At 43.6% G+C, this 19,167-nt stretch overlaps 1 protein-coding gene across 1 annotated transcript; it reads left to right on the top strand.

The window, feature by feature from the left end:
- The first annotated feature begins 600 nt into the window (after window positions 1-600).
- MAP1LC3C (microtubule associated protein 1 light chain 3 gamma) lies at window positions 601-8,158 on the top strand. The gene is made up of 4 exons (XM_035110559.2): window positions 601-735; window positions 1,028-1,083; window positions 1,319-1,425; window positions 6,178-8,158. The coding sequence occupies exons 1-4, from the start codon at window positions 678-680 to the stop codon at window positions 6,386-6,388; spliced, it is 432 nt and encodes a 143-aa protein (XP_034966450.1). The 5' UTR covers window positions 601-677; the 3' UTR covers window positions 6,389-8,158.
- The last annotated feature ends 11,009 nt before the right edge of the window (window positions 8,159-19,167 follow it).

Here is a 19,167-nt window from a genome sequence, read left to right as displayed (position 1 = left end):
TCCTCCAGACGAAACATGCACAGCAGCCACGGTAGCGGGCGGCACGAGAGGAGGAAGCAAGCGATGCAGCTGTAACCCCTTCACCACATGAAAGCAAGCTGAAGGAGAAGATCTCGCACCGTTGCAAAGCGCAGCAATTAAGAACGAGCTGCTGGACTTGCAGCCCGATCCTCTTTTATGTTTACTAAGATGTAACTCCCCTTTGGGTTCAATAGCACTTCCCTCCCGCCAGGTTGCAGCGTGGATCAATGCGAAGCGGTTCATTGGATTTATTTTGCAAAAGACTTGAGCTTTGTGTCACACAGCAAACTATTCCCAAGAAGATCTAAACCAAAGAGCGCCCGGCAGCAGCACAGGCCACAGCGCGTAAAACAAGCCATGCGCTGCGCGCGGGGCAGAGACCCCTTTCCACCCTGTAGGTTAGAAACGGAGCCTTCTTCTGGCCGCGAGGCACCCTGCTGCCGCCTTCCCTAACCCTGCGGAGGCCAGCCTGACCCCACCCCTCACCGCTTATGGAGGGGAGGGAGGGCAAGGAGCGAGGCTGATGTCACAAGCAGGTCTTTATAAGGGGGGCTCTTTTTAAGAACGGTACATTTTGACGGCAGCTGTCCCGGTGCAGGAGTCGCTGGTTAAAAAGGAAAAGGAGAAGAAAAGGCAGCCTGCGTTTGAAAGGGAAAATGCAGCCTTTACATAGCTGCCAGCATGTCAGACCGTTTAAACAAAGAAAGAGTTTTGGTAAGTTGTTGCAGAAGGAGCCTTTTACTAACCAACCAGACTCCAAACTGGCTGCACATTTATTTGGAAATAAGAATAATTTCTGGAATAATGTTGGGGGGTGGCACTGTGGGCTCTAGGAGCAGGGTGAAGTCTAGGTGTATCAAGCCTGTGGGATTCCAGCTACTGATCTGGACTAGGCTACAGATTTCGCTCAAAAGCCCATTGATTGCAATGACCTATGCTTCCGAGTGTGTTCAAGGTTGGGCATGCAGAAATGCAGGCAATTGATCCTTGCTTTTCTTCTGCATAGCAACCCGGGTTGAAGAAGTTGCAGGCATACGAGGGAAATTCCCAACAAAAGTCCCGGTAAGTAGCTATTCCGTTCCCTTTTTCTTTGCTGATTACTGATCATTGCACATTTTCAAATTATCGAGGATTCTGTGCTTATTTAGTCACTAGCAAATCATACTGGTGGCATCATTGGATCTTCCTGCCCAAGGAAGTGTGCTTAGAATTGCCACCCTGGTTCTTGAGTGCTGTTGTGCAGCATGCTCTGTTGCTACTTCGCTTTAAAACCTGTTTCCTTCTTTCTTAAAAACAGGTTATTGTTGAAAGGTACCAGAAAGAAAAGTACCTTCCCCTGCTAGACAAAACCAAGTTTCTTGTGCCTCAGGAGCTGACCATGACTCAGTTTATAACTATCATCAGGTATGTAGCAAGGTCTTGATAGGCTTCTAATTTTGTTGACTCTCCATGCTCCTCTGCCTATTTCTCTTGCTTGTAATCTATTTTTGCAGCGAGACTTCTGAAAGAACTTGGAAACTATGTGATAATATGTACTATATTACTCAGCACATTTCTGTGATTTTTCCCTTCCATGCTTTGATGGGACTCAGATCCTTTGAGTTCTCTTGCAAATGATTCCTTCTTGTTTGCACAAGACTGTGGTAAGAAATCTGTTAGATTAATGTAGTCTTTGCTACTGCCCACTCCCCCTGCGCGTACACACACACACAATATTTTGAGATACATTCTTTTTGTGTTTGTATCAATGGTGATTTTTTTAAAAAAAATAACAAAACAAGAAGCTTGTAGTTCCCAGATTTTAAGAATAAGAAAATCTTTTAGCAAGGTTTTGGATTCTTTATTTTAATCTCAGAGCTGCTGATGAAACCTCCCTCTTAGAGACCAGGTTCCAAAGTGTTCTGCTAGTGTTGGGGGGGGGGGGAAACTGATTACTTGTGACATATTGCGAGCTGCTTTTTAATCCTCCCCAGTTTCGAGAACAGTTTGTTATAAGGGGGGGGGGGGACAGACTGGAGTTCAAGAACCATAACTCCAAAAGTTCTTAGGGCACACAGAACTATTCGTGTAGTGAGTGTCTGTGTGTTTCATTTGAGCCATAGTATTCCAAGCCTTCTCTATCTGTAACCCTTCTGTCTTGGGGTTATAAGGAGCCTGCTATAGGAGACAACTCCTAGGGGCTGTGGGGGTTTCGGCCCCCACGATAAAATATTTCAGGGGTGGCCAACTCCCAAGAGACTGCGATCAACTCACAGAGTTAAAAACTGGCAGTGATCTACCCCCTTTTGGGGGGTTCAGGTCAAAGTTGTTGAGCTTTTTTTCGGAAGGAGAAAGGCCCATTTTGGGGGGGGGGTTCGGGTTGGTCAAAGTTGTTGAGTTTTTTTCAGGGTGGAGGTAAAATGTTGAGCTTTTTTTAGGGGAGCCACAGTTGTTCAACTTCTTTGGGGGGAGCCAATCATCTATCAGTGATCTACCGCAGACATCCAGTGATCTACCGGTAGATCACGATCTACCTGTTGGACATGCCTGAAATATTTGAAGCGGGTTGGGGGGGGGCAAGTTGATGGCCATTTTCATTCAAATGGTGAGTATGTGTGTGTGTGTGCGCGCGCGCGCTGTATCATGTGATCAATTATGCAGGGCAGTATTTTATTCAAGTTGGCACCCCTGGAGCCTGCATTATGAAGTCAAGCTAATTGAGGTTAGCAGCAGTTGTCCAAGGGCACGGATTGCCCTCCCCAACCCTCGCTGCACAAAATCATTTTCCCCTGAGATGCTTTGGCTCAAACCCAGACTGCGTCACATTCAGCCCTTTTTACTCTGTTGTTTTGGAGCTTTTAGAGGTCCTTGGAGAGCTTGAGACAGGAGGCAGCAGTCTGTAAATTTTGTGAGAGAGACCCAGCGCAGATGTGACTCATGCTTTCTAACTACTTGCGCATTTCAAAGATTGTGGGCATTCTATAGCTGCACCTTTCCAGCATGTTTCAGAATCCAAGTGGAGAAAAGTAATGTCAGAAGTAGCCCTGAGCTACAGCCTCTCTAAAGTCAGCTTAGGAAATGTGCTACGTTTCAGCAATCTGCCCTTGGTCCTAAACAAGCGGTCTGACCTCTCTGACTGATACAGTTGTTTGCCTTCTCAGTTCACAACCTTTCCAAGGTGGAGTGAAATACAGAGGAGAGTTCTAGGATTTTTTATAGGATTTATCTTGTAGGATAGCTTTCCTATCCAACAATTCCTATCCTACAATATGTCAGTAGTAGCTTGTTTCCATATAATTTGTTACTGTACGTTCTCAATAGTAGCTGATGTTCTGGTCCCCAATAAATATTCCACTCACTGGCTCCTTTGTGTGAAAATTAGTACCTTATTAGAAACATATTAAACTTTTCTGCAATGCTTTTTGGTGGAGGAGGGTGGGGAGGAAGCAGAGCAGCGCTTGCTGGTTTCCCTAAAAACTAAAAAATTTTTATAAAAAAAAAGACTAAATGTGTGTGTTTGTAACAATAGATATGTTTGTTTCAGTTAGACCAGGCATCCCCAAACTTCGGCCCTCCAGATGTTTTGGACTACAATTCCCATCTTCCCCGACCACTGGTCCTGTTAGCTAGGGATCATGGGAGTTGTAGGCCAAAACATCTGGAGGGCCGCAGTTTGGGGATGCCTGAGTTAGACAGTGGGGAAGGAGTAACTTTGCTCTACTCTGCTATATCACCTAGAAATGTGTTCCTCTTGGAAGGCTAGGAATGGTCATAACTGTTTAGGTATTTCCTTTACCACCTAAACCTTTCTGCTGCTGTAGGATATAGATAATATGTGTAAGTATTTGGGTCTGACACTTCTATAAACCTCTGGAAACTAGCTATCTGTCCTACCACCAATAAGCCTAGGTTCAAATACTTGCTTAAACTATGAATCTTGGAACAATTTCACAAATCAGCCCAGTTCAGATGCTACTATCTCAGTCTAATAAATAATCATTGCACCTGCCTGCTATCCCCTTCTCTTTCCCTCATGCAGCATAATTAAAAAGCTTTTAGGGGGTTTTAAACCAAAGTTTCCTGTTGCATCCAAACTGAGAAACTGTGGCTTTAATCTTATAAACCAGAATTAGTTCTTGTTCCAAACTACGGTTTATAATCTGACATAGCTTGGATGTAACTAGAAACTGTGCTTTAACAAGCACTGGAATCTGTCTAACAGCAGTGCAAGAGAGAATGGATATATAAAGGGGAGGAAGAAGTGCCTGCACATTCCAGTAAACCATGGTTTATTAGACAGATATAATTCTTTGCTTCCTGGGGGAAGGATGGGACACAAATTTATTAAACTTCATCTTTGACTCTGCACCAATGTTATGTGCACTGCACAGTCAAGCTAAACTGTTGACAAAATGTAAATATCAGGAGTTATAGTAAGCAACAACTTTCCCAAAAGTGATGAGGTTAAATTAGGGAGAGGATTTTCTTTAATGGATTTTGTTTGTTCAATCGTGTAGCACAGGCACCCCCAAACTTCGGCCCTCCAGATATTTTGGACTACAAGTCCCATCTTCCCCAACCACTGGTTCTGTTAGCTAGGGATCATGGGAGTTGTAGGCCAAAACATCTGGAGGGCCACAGTTTGGGGATGCCTGGTGTAGCATTTGTGGCTATGTCTTAAAGGACATCTAGCTACCATTTTCTGTAGCTGAGGTCAGTACTGCAAATGACTTTCCCACTCAATCCATAACTTGATGGACCCTAGGGAAACGGTCATGTAAACAATGGTAAAGGGTGCTGTCAGCAGTGGTTGGAAAAGAACAAAGGGGAGGTAGGGGAGGTGGCAGGGCGAGAACTTGGATGATGGGGAGGAGACATTGGAGAATGGGAGTGGGGTGAAAACTATGGTTATTAAGGTGCGAATTGGGAGAATTAAGGTATCTGCAGTTAAGAGGGGGATGGAAGAAAATTGTGTACAAATATAAATGGAATGGAATTTAATAATAAAATTGGAGTTATGAAGAAATTTGGAAGGGGTGTATAGGCTAAAAGGAGGAAAATATTTTAAGATGGTGAAAATGATAAAGGAAAATAAGTGTAAATAAAATTGATTAATTATGATTTTTAAGGATAATGGAGTGTCCCTTTGCCTCTACTCTCTTCCCTCACCCTGGACCTTCTGGGTGGCAGGGGGAGGTACTGGGGTGGGGGGCTTCAATGACAAAAAGGACTGCGTCTCCTCTCCTACTGCACTTGGGGATTCTCTGGTGGCAAGGGGGTCTCATGGATTGTAGTGGGGGAGGGGTAGGATATAAAATGAAAGAATATAACGAAAAGGATTTAAAAATTATGATAAAGGGAATTGCAAAAGAGGATTAAAAATTGAAAATCAGAAAGGGCGGGGGGAGGGGAAGTCCATAAGACAGTGATCAGAAAAATGGATGTTTAAAAGTTAGATTTGTTTGGTTTGGTTTCTTTCTTTGTTAGTTTATGTTATATTGTAATGTTTTTATGTTTATTTTGTTAAGATGGGAAATTGAATGGAAATTATTTTAAAAAACTATCATGTAAACATGTCTCTTGGAATAATTTGAACTATATATGCTTCATAACAACGTAGGCCTCTATAATCAACCTGTTTACTATTTTACTTGGCCTTTCTGAACATTTAATGTCCCAAAACTTGTCTGAATGGTCACTGATGTGCACAACTGGGCGCATGGTGGTTGATTCCCCCTTCCCAGTTCCTAATGGATTGTCTTAAATATCTATTTAAGGAGAATTTGTTTAAAGTTTGCTTACCACCAGTGGAGTAAAAGTAGTACCCCAGTTTTCAGTGGCAAAACTTACACAAGCTGTAAAAAATTCTCCAAAAAATCCAGATTCTGGGTTCCCTCATCCTTGGTGGGCCATCTTGATGGACTGGAGGAATTTACCCACCTGTCAATCACCCAGTGTCACTATGATGTCATGCAGCCCACTTTTCTTCTGTAGGTGTGAAAACAGTGTAAAATGCCCTTGAGTCAAGCCTGCCAATAATAAATGAGCCCCGTTATAAAGTATTATCAAGGGTACAAAAGCACTGAGTACATTGTCCTGGATTAGGATTGTATTGGCATAGCATGAAATAACTTGCACATTTTAAATACTTGCTCTCTCTTTTCTTTGTTTACCCAGAAGCAGAATGGCGCTGAGTTCTACACAAGCTTTCTATATGCTGGTAAACAACAAGAGTTTAGCAAGCATGTCTCTAACACTGGCAGAAGTCTACAAGAATTACAAAGATGAAGATGGGTTTGTTTACATGACTTATGCATCCCAAGAAATGTTTGGAGGCCTCTTAGCCCCTGGCAAGGGGAAATGTAAGGAATGTCTCCAGAAAACATAAGTGTTCTCTCCGGTGACAGCTATGTGGCTAGAAAGCTCAGCTGTGAATCATGCGAGCTACCTGAAAATGAAAGGTGCTCTCTCTGAATGTGGGCTCCTCTCGAAGGATTCATGGTCCAGGAGTTGGCAGGACCCAACCAAAGAACCATGCGATGGAACAAGCCATCCTAAATGAGTGACACGGACAAGTATTTTGTATTTCGCTCCTTTCCTGCCAAAAATAAAGGTAGCAGGGGGTGCACTTCGGTGTTTAAAATAATAATAATAATAATAAATGATGTAACTGCTTTTAAAGGTGGTGGTAAAACCGCCACTGGAATACTTGCTTGCTTCCAACTGTGGTTGCATCTCTGGTCCAAAAACAGGTATTTCTGGATGGTCAGCAAACAGCTCCTCTAAATGAGTAACTGTGGTCATTTTTGAAATCAGTGCAAATCTATGGCTATGTCATCATCATCTTCGAAGGGGCACACACATGCACCAAAGGAAGAAGCATACAAGTACAGAGAATGCCCCCCCCCGGGTAAGACTGGTGAAAAATAAAGGGATTTTTAAAACCAGGTCACATGGCCTGGGTAGGAATGATCTGCTTAGCAGCTAAGAATAATGTATGCACTAAAGATTTTACAAACTGTTTCAGAGTTACTGTAGCACTCTTTTGATTCTAATCGGTAGTGTTGAGCACTGCAAAACACAGAGACATAGCTGGCTTTTCTATGCCCCTGCTCTTGTCTACATATACATCCAGGAGGAATACCCTTAAGGATGGATTTACATGATACTACACACACAATGGGGCGCGGGTGGCGCTGTGGTCTAAACCACAGAGCCTAGGGCTTGCCGATCAGAAGGTCGGCGGTTCGAATCCCCGCAACAGGGTGAGCTCCTGTTGTTCGGTCCCAGCTCCTGTCCACCTAGCAGTTCGAAAGCACGTCAAAGTGCAAGTAGATAAATAGGTACCACTCCAGCGGGAAGGTAAATTGCATTTCTGTGCGCTGCTCTGGTTCGCTAGAAGCCGCTTAGTCATGCTGGCCACATGACCCGGAAGCTTTCTGCAGACAAACGCTAGCTCCCTTGGCCTATAGAGCGAGATGAGCGCCGCAACCCCAGAGTTGTCCGCGACTGGACCTAACGGTCAGGGGTACCTTTACCTTTACACTCACACAAATCCATGTGGAAGTGAGTTTTATTGAAAGGGCTGAGGCAATGGCATGTAAGGGCCTCTTTCAGGCAACACTGCTGCACATGGATCCCACTGCACAGTGCTTGTAAAAAAAAATCAGAAGTTGGTAGGGTGGAATAGGGCTCTGGCTAAGTAGGGAGTTCAGGAGCACAGCTCTCCAAATGGAGATATGATCAGTATGTGAATATTTACTGTGCCATCTTGTGGCTGTTTAAATTGAGGGGTGGGGGACAGGAGTCTTAACTAACATTGGAGCTGAGGCAGCAATCCTTGAAGCTCCAACAGTAGTTTTATCATGAGGCTGTGTTCTTGCCTTTTGAACTCTGCGCTGAGCTTTCTATATTTGGGTTTAAGATAAGATTGCTGCATAAAAAGGGCACCCTGTTAAAAACATGACTCCTGTTCGTAGCTCACAAAGTGCAAGGCAATTAGAAGCTCCTTGGTCCTTAAACCCTGTTGCTAAACTTAATCGCCTGAGCCTCTTGTGTCATGTTTAAGATGGCCGCCTGTATCTCAGGGGACCTTCGCTGACTTGGGGACTCTCTTGAGTTGAAAGGTCCTAGTCTCGCCTAAGCCAGGTGTCTTTGAAAGGGGTGCATCACAGACTATCAGAGTAAGAGACCAGGGATGGGGAACCTGCAGCCCCTCCCATATGATGTTGGACTCATAATTTCTGATTTAATTGATGGGAGTCAAATCACAACAGTTGGTTCACAGATCCCCACCACACCCTCGGAAATCACCTTCATGGCTCAAACAGTATTTTAATTGGGCATTCACTGCAACGTGGACACAAATTCCTCTTATATATGTCATGCAACTTGGTTTAATGGACCACTAGTTCTAAGAACCAGGAAAGGGCATGGATTCTGTATACAGCGTCACTACGTTAAGCGGTACTGAATTATCACAAGTTATGTAAATAAAGAAATATATATATATATTGCAGTATATCTGTTGGCTTTTTTTGCAAAATAAATATGGATTTAGACTTGTTGAAGGGAAGTGGAATTGCAACCCCATCTTAAGATCAGTTTTCATTTACCAGTTACATATCTCTAAAGCCATTCTCTGTTGGCATCCTTGATGTATGAGTCGTCCTTTATTTGTTTGTTTTAAGAAGCTGCTATGCTAGCCTACCAGTGTTCCTGTTTGAAAAGAGAACCTTGGCAAATGTTAAGAGTATATGCCAGGCATCTCCAAACTCAGCCCTCCAGATGTTTTGGGACTACATCTCTCATCATCCCTGACCACTGATCCTGTTAGCTAGGAATGATGGTAGTTGTAGTCCCAAAACAGCTGGAGGGCCAAGTTTGGGGATGCCTGGTATATGCTGTCTAGTCTACGTTTTATGATTCTGCCTGCAGCTGGTGTGTGTACTTGTACTGTATACTTTGTTGAAAACATTTTTTTTTAAAGTGGAGGACTTAAAAACAAACAAACCAATGGAGTTTTTGCCATTGCAGAGCTTAAGACACCACCACCTGTTTATCAACAGCAGCATTTTTGTGTCTTTTCCGATGTCACTGCTGGCCAGGGATGGAGGAAGGGGGGTGCGGTCGGGGAGGTCCAACCTGGGTGTCACCACTGAGGGGGGTGATAAAATGCCAGGCGGCACTCACCACAGGGCCTGCAGCGCGCCCGAGCCACGCATCTTTCCTGATGTGGTAGCTTGAGCACCTGCAGGCCCCGTCCTGCCCCAAATGTAGGGTGGCTGAGTGGGAGGAGGCAGGCAGACTCATCGGAGGCCCCGCGGAGCGTCTCACTTTCCACCACCTGCTTCTCGTTTCCTGTATGAGAGACTTAAATGGGCATTCTAAGCATTTTAAACTTTGGGGTAGTTACCTTGCTTCTCTAAAGTAAAGGGTTGAAACAATGTTGATGTCACTATGGGAAAGATGGACTGAAGGATAATTAAAGCAACGTGCCTAAACGCCTCTCGTCTCTAATCGCATTTCTGGTTTCCTGTGAGTGAATGCAGTTTGAAGTACTGTAAGCTTCACAACGTACGCGGGGATAAAGAGTGCAGTGAGGAGGGGAGCCACCTGATATCAATAGGCAGAGAGTTCCAAAGTGCCACACTGAAATATTAATTTTGTACAAATGTGAAATTGGTATTCTGTGGCCCCTGTAATGGTGCCATCCCACTGATTGAAATGACCGTGAGTATATATTTTGTTTGTTTGTTTGTCTTCTGTACTTCCATCCATCTGAGTATCACAGGGCAGTTTAAAATATAAAAACACAAAAAGACATACCATAGTAGCAATGCCGCCTCCTCACCCAGTATATATGGAGTAAGGTGATCCTGTAGGTAAACTGGTCCCAGGTATTTAAGGGTTGTATATACCGATAGCAAACTCTTCATTGAGGTGAATTGCTAATGCTGAAAGGGAAAGGCATGGGTCACTTTCTGCTTAACAATTGAGAGCAGTCAAATAATATTTTAGTATGGATTGACCGCTGGATTTATTAATGACCAAGAGTGGTTCTCTAGCTTAAAATGATCACAAATTGCAGAAAGGGAATAAAGAGTTACTGTGCTTTCAAGAAATGTAAATAAAACCAATGTGGTAGACATTTGGGGAGGTTAAGCATCCTCTGCCTATTCTCCATAGGAATGAATGGCTGAACACTGGCTTGTTCTGGACCTCCAGATCCATCCCTCTCCTGTCTTCCCTGTAAATGTACATTCAGTGTGCTAATAAAAATGGTCCACAAAGACATACATCCCATGTAATAGATATTACAGATTAATATGTCCAGTTCTGGGCACCGCAATGCGATGTTGTCAAGCTGGAATGTACATGCAGTGGAGGACTAGCAAGATGATCAAGGGTCTAGAAACCAAGCCTTATGAGGAATGGTTGAGGGAGCTGGGTAGGTTTAGTCTGGAAAAGAGGAGACTGAGAGGAGATATGAGAGCCATCTTCAGATATCTAAAGGGCTTTCACATGGAAGATGCAGCAACCTTGTTTTCTCCTGCTCTGGAAGGTAGGACCCAAAGCAATGGCTTCACGTTACAAGAAAGAACATTCTGATTAAACATAGGAAGAATTTTCCTGACAGGAAGAGCTGTTCGACAGTGGAACTCCCCTTATACCTCCAGGAATAGGGCAGTATATAAATTCAATAAATAATAATAATAGTAATTGTGGACTCTCCATCCTTGGAGGTTTTTAAAGCAGAGGTTGGATGGCCATCTGTCATGGATGCTTTAGCTGAGATTCCTGCATTGCAGGGGGTTGGCCTAGATGACCCTTGGGGTCCCTTCCAACTCTTAAGATGCTATGATTCTACAAATTGATTGAGAGCAAGTTTGCGAGGCAACCTGAAAGCACCCCCCCCCCCAATGAATATGACTCAAGAAAAAAAATTCTGTCTTGCAGCTGATCTTTCTAAGCAGAGGCCTGCTATTTGATGCCTTGCCTCTGAGGCATCCTGAAATAGGTGTAAAATGCTCCAATGATTACAGCCAGCATTTTACACTTAATTTGGCACAGCTGTTGATGTTTTTTCAACAGCAGAAAAAGAGATCAGGTTGTTTGGCCTTCCCTAGGCAGGGAGGGAGGTGTTCAGCTGCAATAAGTGAGTAGTCCTCCCTGCCTTGGGCCTCTCCAATAAGCGGGTAATAGAAAAATTTTGCAGCACTTCTTGCCAAATCAGCTGGGCTGAATAATGATGATGATGATGATGATGACGACGGCGACGTGTGTGGGCATCATAGCTGCCAAGTTTTCCCTTTTCTCGCGAGGAAGCCTATTCAGCATAAGGAAAAATCCCTTAAAATAAGGGATAACTTGGTAGCTATGGTGGGCATAGAATATTTTGTATTTGTTGGTCTTTAAAAACTGAGGCAGAGCATTGCTAAGTGAATGTGCCTTGCCTGTCTGTCCAACACAATTTGCAGGAAATTCCATCACAACAACTGCGAAATGGTAAGAGGATGTAGTAGGCATGTGTGTCTGTGGGTAATGCTGGAGTCCTGCTTCTACTTTAAGTAGGGTTGCCAGACTCAATAGTGGACAGGACTTCTGTGCCTTAACTTGCCCTGCTCACTTTTGAGTCTGGAAACCTTAAAGAGAAACCAGCAGACCCTTTGTTAAATTTCCAAGCAAAGGGTCTGCTGGTTTCTCTTCAAGGTTTCCAGACTCAAAAGAGAGCAGGGCAATTAAAGGCACAGAAGTCCTGTCCTCGATTGAGTCTGGCAACCCGAACTTTAAGCAACTATGGCCAATTGCACATTCACTGCACAAATAAATAGAAAGTGTGAGCCAGAATCTGTAATGCTGATGTTATGTACTGAGCTAAATCCTAGAACAATAGGATTCAGAATCAGCGGGAGCTACCCAATCCAACTCCAGGTGGAAGTGAATCCGCAACCTGATTGGCCTGCTGGAGCAGCCAATCAGGCGGCTGGCAGAAGTGAATCTGCTACCTGATTGGCCTGTAGGAGCAGCCAATCAGGCTGCAGGCAGAAGTCAATCCACAATATAATTGGCCAACAGGTGTAGCCCTGAAGTAGCCAATCACGCAAGGCCCATTGTGTAAATAATGTATATAAGCAGATGGTTTTGGGAAAAGAGCCATTCTTCTTCTCCTCTTCTCCTTGATGACTATGAGCTGAATAAAGAGCATGAAATTCACTCTCGACTCCGAGTACATTTCAGCTGATAATGCAAACCTGAAAATGACTGTGGTTCAGAATAACCAGACATGACTGTGTGCCGCGTATTTTAAAGTTTCCCTGCAAAAAATAAAGCCACGTCAGTCGAGAAGTGCGTAAGTCAACAATGATAGGAAGACACACAGAATAATTCACGAATCTCAACTCTTAATGGTTCTTCAGCAGAAGCCTTGGTCCCACTGATAACCTTATGCAGGCACTCCAAGCCCCCACCCACCTCCAGCCGTCATTTCCTTGCGGTTTCCCATCTGTCCAGTACTGTGCTTATCAGCTAATAACTGAAGAGCGGACTTACATTTTCCTTGCTTCTCGAAGCAGCATTTTCCTCCTCCTGATTCGCAAGTGGTGAGCTTTTCAATCAACCCTCCTGCAGACAGTGCATCAATTGAGGACATTCAAGATATCCTAGGCTGCGAACCTAGGCTGCCTTGTGCCCTTGGCAAGGAGGTATATGAGAGACCATGGACCAGAAACTCAAAAAGTTTGCTTTCTGTCACCTTTTGCACTTCACCAGTGACTTCCTGCTCCCCTCGATGAGCCACTCTGAGGCAGAGTAGAAGCACAATTTTGGCACCCCTATTTTCAAATACTGTATACTTTTTAGGTTGCTTTACTTTAAATATATTTGATATCTTTTTTAAGGACAGTTTTTTCCCCTGCCTAAATGAAACACATACGTTCTTCTGAACACATTTGCTCAGAAGCAGCCTCATGGATTTTATAGCAAGACTTACTCCTAAGCAAATGTTTCTGTCACTGCAGAAATTTGCCCTTAGGCACATAGATTCCATGTTGACTTGTATGAAAGGCTTTGCTCCCTAATGAGAATGGAAGGTGTTTTAGAGGCAAAGCAAAAATATGTTTAAGAGTGCAACGTTCTTCACAGAGTACACCTCGTTGCCCCTTAACGATGCTGTAAACCCAGGAGAATTGGTCAAGGAATGTTTTTTTAAAAAAATCTAAAGCAAGGAATAAGATTATATTTGCTGAGGTATATGAAGCTGTTAATATTTTACATGGTAACTGCTTATATAGCAGGTTTGTGAGCAACACACGCAGATAGATATCTAATCTCTCTCCAGTTCTCAAAAACTTGTCTAGTACTATTCCATTGTTTACAGCTGATGGGTTTGTTATTTGTGATACCACCTGAACAACCTGGCAACTTAAGCACGATTGCAAGGCTATTAATTCTTGTGTCATGCTCTTCAAATGCTTGTTTACATCGTAATAATGCTTCTTAACAATGGCAACACATGCATTAGTTACGTACAAATTGGCTTATTGCAAGAAGGTCTATATGGGGCTTCTGTTTAAGAGATTTCAGAAGCATCAGTTGGTCCAGACCACAGCAGCAACAATATTAGTAACACCCTGTTGCGTGGGAGTTTTTCAATTTTGCTTCATTTTTAATTTGCATACCATATTGATATACACATACCATACATTGATATACACATACCATATATTCTACATTGCTATACACAAGGTGGTTTACAACCTCAAAAAACAACAAAATATACAAGATTGCGCACCTGATAATCCAAACCAATACAAATCATAATAAAAATTATGGCTAAATAAATAAAGGTAAAGGTAAAGGGACCCCTGACCATTAGGTCCAGTTGTGACCGACTCTGGGGTTGCGCACTCATCTCGCATTATTGGCCAAGGGAGCCGGCGTATAGCTTCCAGGTCATGTGGCCAGCATGACAAAGCCACTTCTGGCGAACCAGAGCAGCACACGGAAACGCCGTTTACCTTCCCGCTGTAGCGGTTCCTATTTACCTACTTGCATTTTGACGTGCTTTCGAACTGCTAGGTTGGCAGGAGCTGGGACCGAGCAACGGGAGCTCATCCCGTCACAGGGATTCGAACCGCTGACCTTCTGATCAGCAAGCCCTAGGCTCAGTGGTTTAACCCACAGTGCCACAAATCATAATTAAAATTATGGCTAAATAAATACTTTATATCAAATAAATTAATATTCAATAATCCTTTATACAATAAATTCAACTCTCAGGTTATCAACAAAAAATAAACAGTCATTACTAAATAATTACTAAATTGTAAGTAAAAATAACAGCAAAATTACACTACATTAAAACCATGTAAAAATATCAAACTGAGGAATAACGTCACAAACCTATAAAATTATTAAAAGTTTCCCCACCCCCTAAACTCTTCTCTCTTCCCAGTTGCTCTGCTCATCTTAAAGCCCTGGCCTGGGAGACACTGGGAGACAAAACTGGAATTAACTGCGGGTGGGGAAGGCAAGGCTCTTTTGCCTTTCTACGCACCTTGAGGGAGCTGACAAGTTGTGAGACAGAGTAGCACAGTGTTATGGCTAGTCACATCTCTGTGATGATATTACACCTATCGTGTGATATCTGCACTGCTTGCCAGTTTCTTTCCAGGCAGAATTCCGCACCTTGGTGATGAAAGCAAGCTTGCAACTTATGTGGTGTGTGTGTGTGTGTGTGTTTGTGTGTGTGTGTGTGTTGTGTTGTGTTGCATTCTGGGGATTTCGCCTAAAGCCAAAATCGTGTATAGTCAAAACCCATTGGGTTCAATGGCGGCGGGTGGGATTGCTAAGTACAAAGGCCTCCCTGCTTCAGGCAGATACTTTCCACAAGTTGGAAGCTAATGAGAATGTGTTTCTGCTAAGCCTCCAAACCCATCCCACATTTACTTCTCTGTATTTATAACATGTAAATATGGCTTGTGTCCCGTCTATGGTTGGAACATCTTGCCTCATGAAGTTTCTTGGACCTCTTTCTTGGTGTCTTACCCCATTTGATTTTTGTCTTCTGGCAGTCCCTGCCGTGGGAGGCAGTAAAGGTTTTTTATGAGTGGGATTTTGTTTTGCTTGCCGAAACTGACTTTTCCCCATATCATGTGTTTTGAACTTTTGCCACAATATTTAATTGCTGTGGTTAAACCACTGAGCCTAGGGCTTGCTGACCACAAGGTCGGCGGTTCGAATCCCTGTGACGGGGTGAGCTCCCGTTGCTTGGTCCCAGCTCCTGCCAACCTAGCAGTTCGAAAGCACGTCAAAATGCAAGTAGATAAATAGGAACCGCTACAGCGGGAAGGTAAACGGCGTTTCCATGTGCTGCTCTGGTTTGCCAGAAGCAGCTTTGTCATGCTGGCCACATGACCTGGAAGCTATACGCCGGCTCCCTCGGCCAATAATGCGAGATGAGCGCGCAACCCCAGAGTCGGTCACGACTGGACCTAATGGTCAGGGGTCCCTTTACCTTTACCCTCCCATGTAATGTGTTTGCAGTGGAACATAATTATGTATCGAATGAATATTTATCAAAAGATAAATAAAAATAGCCAGGAAGAAGACATGGTTGATTCTGTATTAAACAGGTATTTAGGCCAGTTTTTATTTTCTGTGTATACCCCTTTCCCCACTCCACAGACATTAATGTGGCTCTGTGTCATTCTGATCTTGGGAGACGCATAATATTGGTAGACCGTATGTCAGACACAGGAAACCAAAAGCAATTCAGCAACAAACCACAGCACCCCCTAAAATTAAATCATGTTTATTGCCGAGTGAAAAGATGGATGTGTTCATTGCAGCTGACCTCTGTGAACTTGCTTTCCAATCCAACACAAATATTAATTTGTGTTTTGAAGTCTTGAACACCCCACATGATATTAGACACAACACACTCCAGCTGAGCTGTGATTAAGTTTGGGAGCCATTAGGCAATCTGCAGGTTGCTTAGCAACTGCAACAATCTTTGGAAAGTGGCCTTTCTTCAGAAGTGCCAGGCCTGCAGTAACATTACCTCAACCTTGGACTAAAAAAATTCTAAGCCACATACCCACAATGAGGGAACTGGATGTTTGCCTTGGTGCAAAGCTGACGATTTGAAGAACTTAATAATTCTTCAGTAGAAGCATACTGTACTGTGTTAAACCAATTAAATTCTTTTTAAAGACAACATGGAATACAATTATTAGCAGTATTAGTACTATGGGGAGCTGGCTTGAAGCACCAGGCCCGGTGGCAAACAAAAAATGTTTTACAAATATGTCTGCAAACGTGACACGAAGGCTGGCAATATCAACTGCTCCGTGTGGGAATCCCTTGCAGAAAACCATAGTGCCTGGAAACAGAATCTGGTTGTGCATCCATAGCAGTGACCAGAGGAGGAATGACCACTGGGAGAAGTGCAGAGAGAAGCATCTGCCCCCACTGCAATAAAACATGTCTCTCCTGTATCGGTTTCTACAGCCACAGCAGGCACTGCAACCTTCCAACAGTTTGACTGAATCCACAAAGGCACACTCCTCCATTGTCTCTCGAGACAGACAGATGCCAACTTTAGTCTACTCTTCCTCCAAGGAACTCAAGCCAGATTACTTGGTTCTCTCCCCGCACCCCACCACCTAAAAACCACTGAAATATTTGAAATGATAAGTCATAAGAACATGGGAATAGGCTGCCGAAATCAGGCCGATGACCCATCATTCCAGGCCAACAATCTGTTTTCTGTACTGTGGATCCTGCACTGATCACAAGTGGGTGAACTGCATGATCTCTTAAGATCTTCTCCATCAGATTCTGTGAATAAAGCAAACTTATTCTGGTAATTTAGAAAACCAATGCATGCGTACAAATGAGGGATGGAAGGACTGCAAGGAAAGAATGATAGCAATGCAAATTAAGAGGTTTGCTCAATTGAATGTCTTCCAAGGCAGCTGCCCTTTTCAGATCTAGCAGTATACCAGAGCACACATTAAATACTTCTGCCAACATCTTGCTCCCTGGACAAAAGATCAATAATACTCCAAGTAAAGTTACATATTCTTTATTGGCCAAACTAGACTATGTGAGAAATGTGTGATTATTATTAAGAAAAAGTGGGGGGGGGGGTGTTGGAGCTTCCATCAGTAATGGCTATTTTAGTTCATCTAAATATATGATAAAGGGAATAGGAAATTCATATTCACACTTCATTTTTGCTTATGGCCATCAATATTTCTTGTAAATAACATTTGGCAAGTAGTTGGTAAAAAAGAGAGAGAGAGGCTTGCATAGGATTTACTGTCTCCAGCTGTGTAAATATGGGAAATGTACATGCTACACACAAAAAGCAGGAAACTGTAGTTCCACCATTTGCATCTGCCATCATGCAGTCCAGACAGGGAGGATGAGAACAGGTTTCTGGCGCCTGAGTGGTTTGGACCAAAGCAGTTTGGGCTTCAGTTCAAATGGTTAACCATTACAGGACTTCTGACAACTTTTGTGCGCAGGCAGAACAGAACCACCAAACACTTCTGAATACAAGCAGAAACTCTCACAAATGAAAAACAGGAAACAAAATTATTTCTATGCAATGGAGTGTCCTGGAGGCAGGCATGGCTGGCTGTCTGGCTCCATGAACAAGTGCACTCCTTTTAGAAAGTGGTGATACAACAAAATGTGGCATGCAGTGTAGGTCCTACTTGTGGTAGTAAGAAGAGCCTTAAATGGGGGAACTGGCCAGGGGTGAAAAGGCAGCGACTTTCCTGACAGTAAGAGCTGTTCGGCAGTGGAATTTGCTACCAAGGAGTGTGGTGGAGTCTCCTTCTTTGGAGGTCTTTAAGCAGAGGCTTGACAGGCATATGTCAAGAATGCTTTGATGGTGTTTCCTGCTTGGCAGGGGGTTGGACTGGATAGCCCTTGTGGTCTCTTCCAACTCTATGATTCCTTTGCACCAACAGCCAGGGCTCGTCCAAGACTGTTCTTACTCACATGGATAAACCTGGAGTGAACTTCCCTGCCTGCTCTTTTTTATTCTAGAGGAAAAGAACCTTCTCCAGTCTCCAGAAGCCAAAAGCAGCAGTGAGTTTTAGTCCATCCATTCTCTCATTAAAAAAAAGACAAGTGTACCAGCTCTAATATGGCCTATTCATGGATTCTGCAAATGGTTCTTAAGGTGCCAATTCAGAGTGTCCAGCATCCCAGGGGCTACATTATTATTATTGATTAAGCTTGTATAGCACCCTTCACCCCCAAGATCTCAGAGGATAGAGGGGAGGCGAGAGGCAAAAAGGTAGTGTAGCGACAAATGTGACTCTCATTTCCATTCCATAGGTCTCTATACCATCCAGCCTTCTTTCCACCCAGTTAAGCAAGAAGTACAATCAGGGTTCAAGGAAACAGCCTAACCAGGCAAATGCAGTTGAGAAGGCTGTTGGGCATGGCTGGCGAGTTGCTTTGCCCGGGGAGGGTCCTGAGTGCCAAAAAGAATGGCCTGGACGGCTGTTTTTTGCCCACAGGCTAGAGGACCCCCACCCCCTTCATAAAATATATTATAAAAAACAAGTGTTTCCAACATTAGTTGTACTGAAGCATACCCATGGATACCAAAGGAGGCTGAGAAGGTTAGCAGACGGGCAATGCCACCCCCCTGAAAGGCGGATGAAGGAACCAGTTAAGGGCAGAAGACTAAGGTTGATGGACCAGCCTCCAACCACGGGTTGCATCTCTCCATACGGCTCAAGAAGCTGCTTCTGCAAGCAAGCATGTTTTATAGCAGAGGATTCTTTAGCAACCTGGGGGTGTGCTTCTGAACAAAAGAGACAGGGGGGGGGGGTCAACGTTCAAAAGCCCTACTGCTGTATGTGGCCCTCTGGATCAAGATGGGCTTTCAGATAAATTATTGTGATCTACAATTTCTGTTAACCTTAGGACACAACAAATCTTTTACACTTTTTCTTAAGCTTTCCCCCTCTTTCCTGGGCCATCTAGAAGTGGTATATTTACCAAATAACCAATAACCACAACTTTTGTAGCCCCCCCCAGCTCACTTTCTTTTTGAGCTTGTTCTCTAATAGCATTTGGCTTTTATATTTATACTGGATAGATAAATCTTGTCCAGCAATAGATTTGCAGCCAAATTTA

The sequence above is a fragment of the Zootoca vivipara genome, chromosome 3 (assembly GCF_963506605.1).
Source record: "Zootoca vivipara chromosome 3, rZooViv1.1, whole genome shotgun sequence".
NCBI classification, from domain to species: Eukaryota; Metazoa; Chordata; class Lepidosauria; order Squamata; family Lacertidae; genus Zootoca; species Zootoca vivipara.
This window is presented reverse-complemented; position numbering and strand designations above follow the sequence as displayed.

Excerpts from the sequence above, each read along its gene's own strand:
- MAP1LC3C (XM_035110559.2), top strand. The coding sequence starts at position 678 with ATGCAGCCTTTACATAGCTGCCAGCATGTCAGACCGTTTAAACAAAGA. Across the intron at positions 1,084-1,318 it reads AATTCCCAACAAAAGTCCCG|GTTATTGTTGAAAGGTACCA; the intron begins GTAAGTAGCTAT and ends TCTTAAAAACAG. Across the intron at positions 1,426-6,177 it reads CAGTTTATAACTATCATCAG|AAGCAGAATGGCGCTGAGTT; the intron begins GTATGTAGCAAG and ends TTGTTTACCCAG.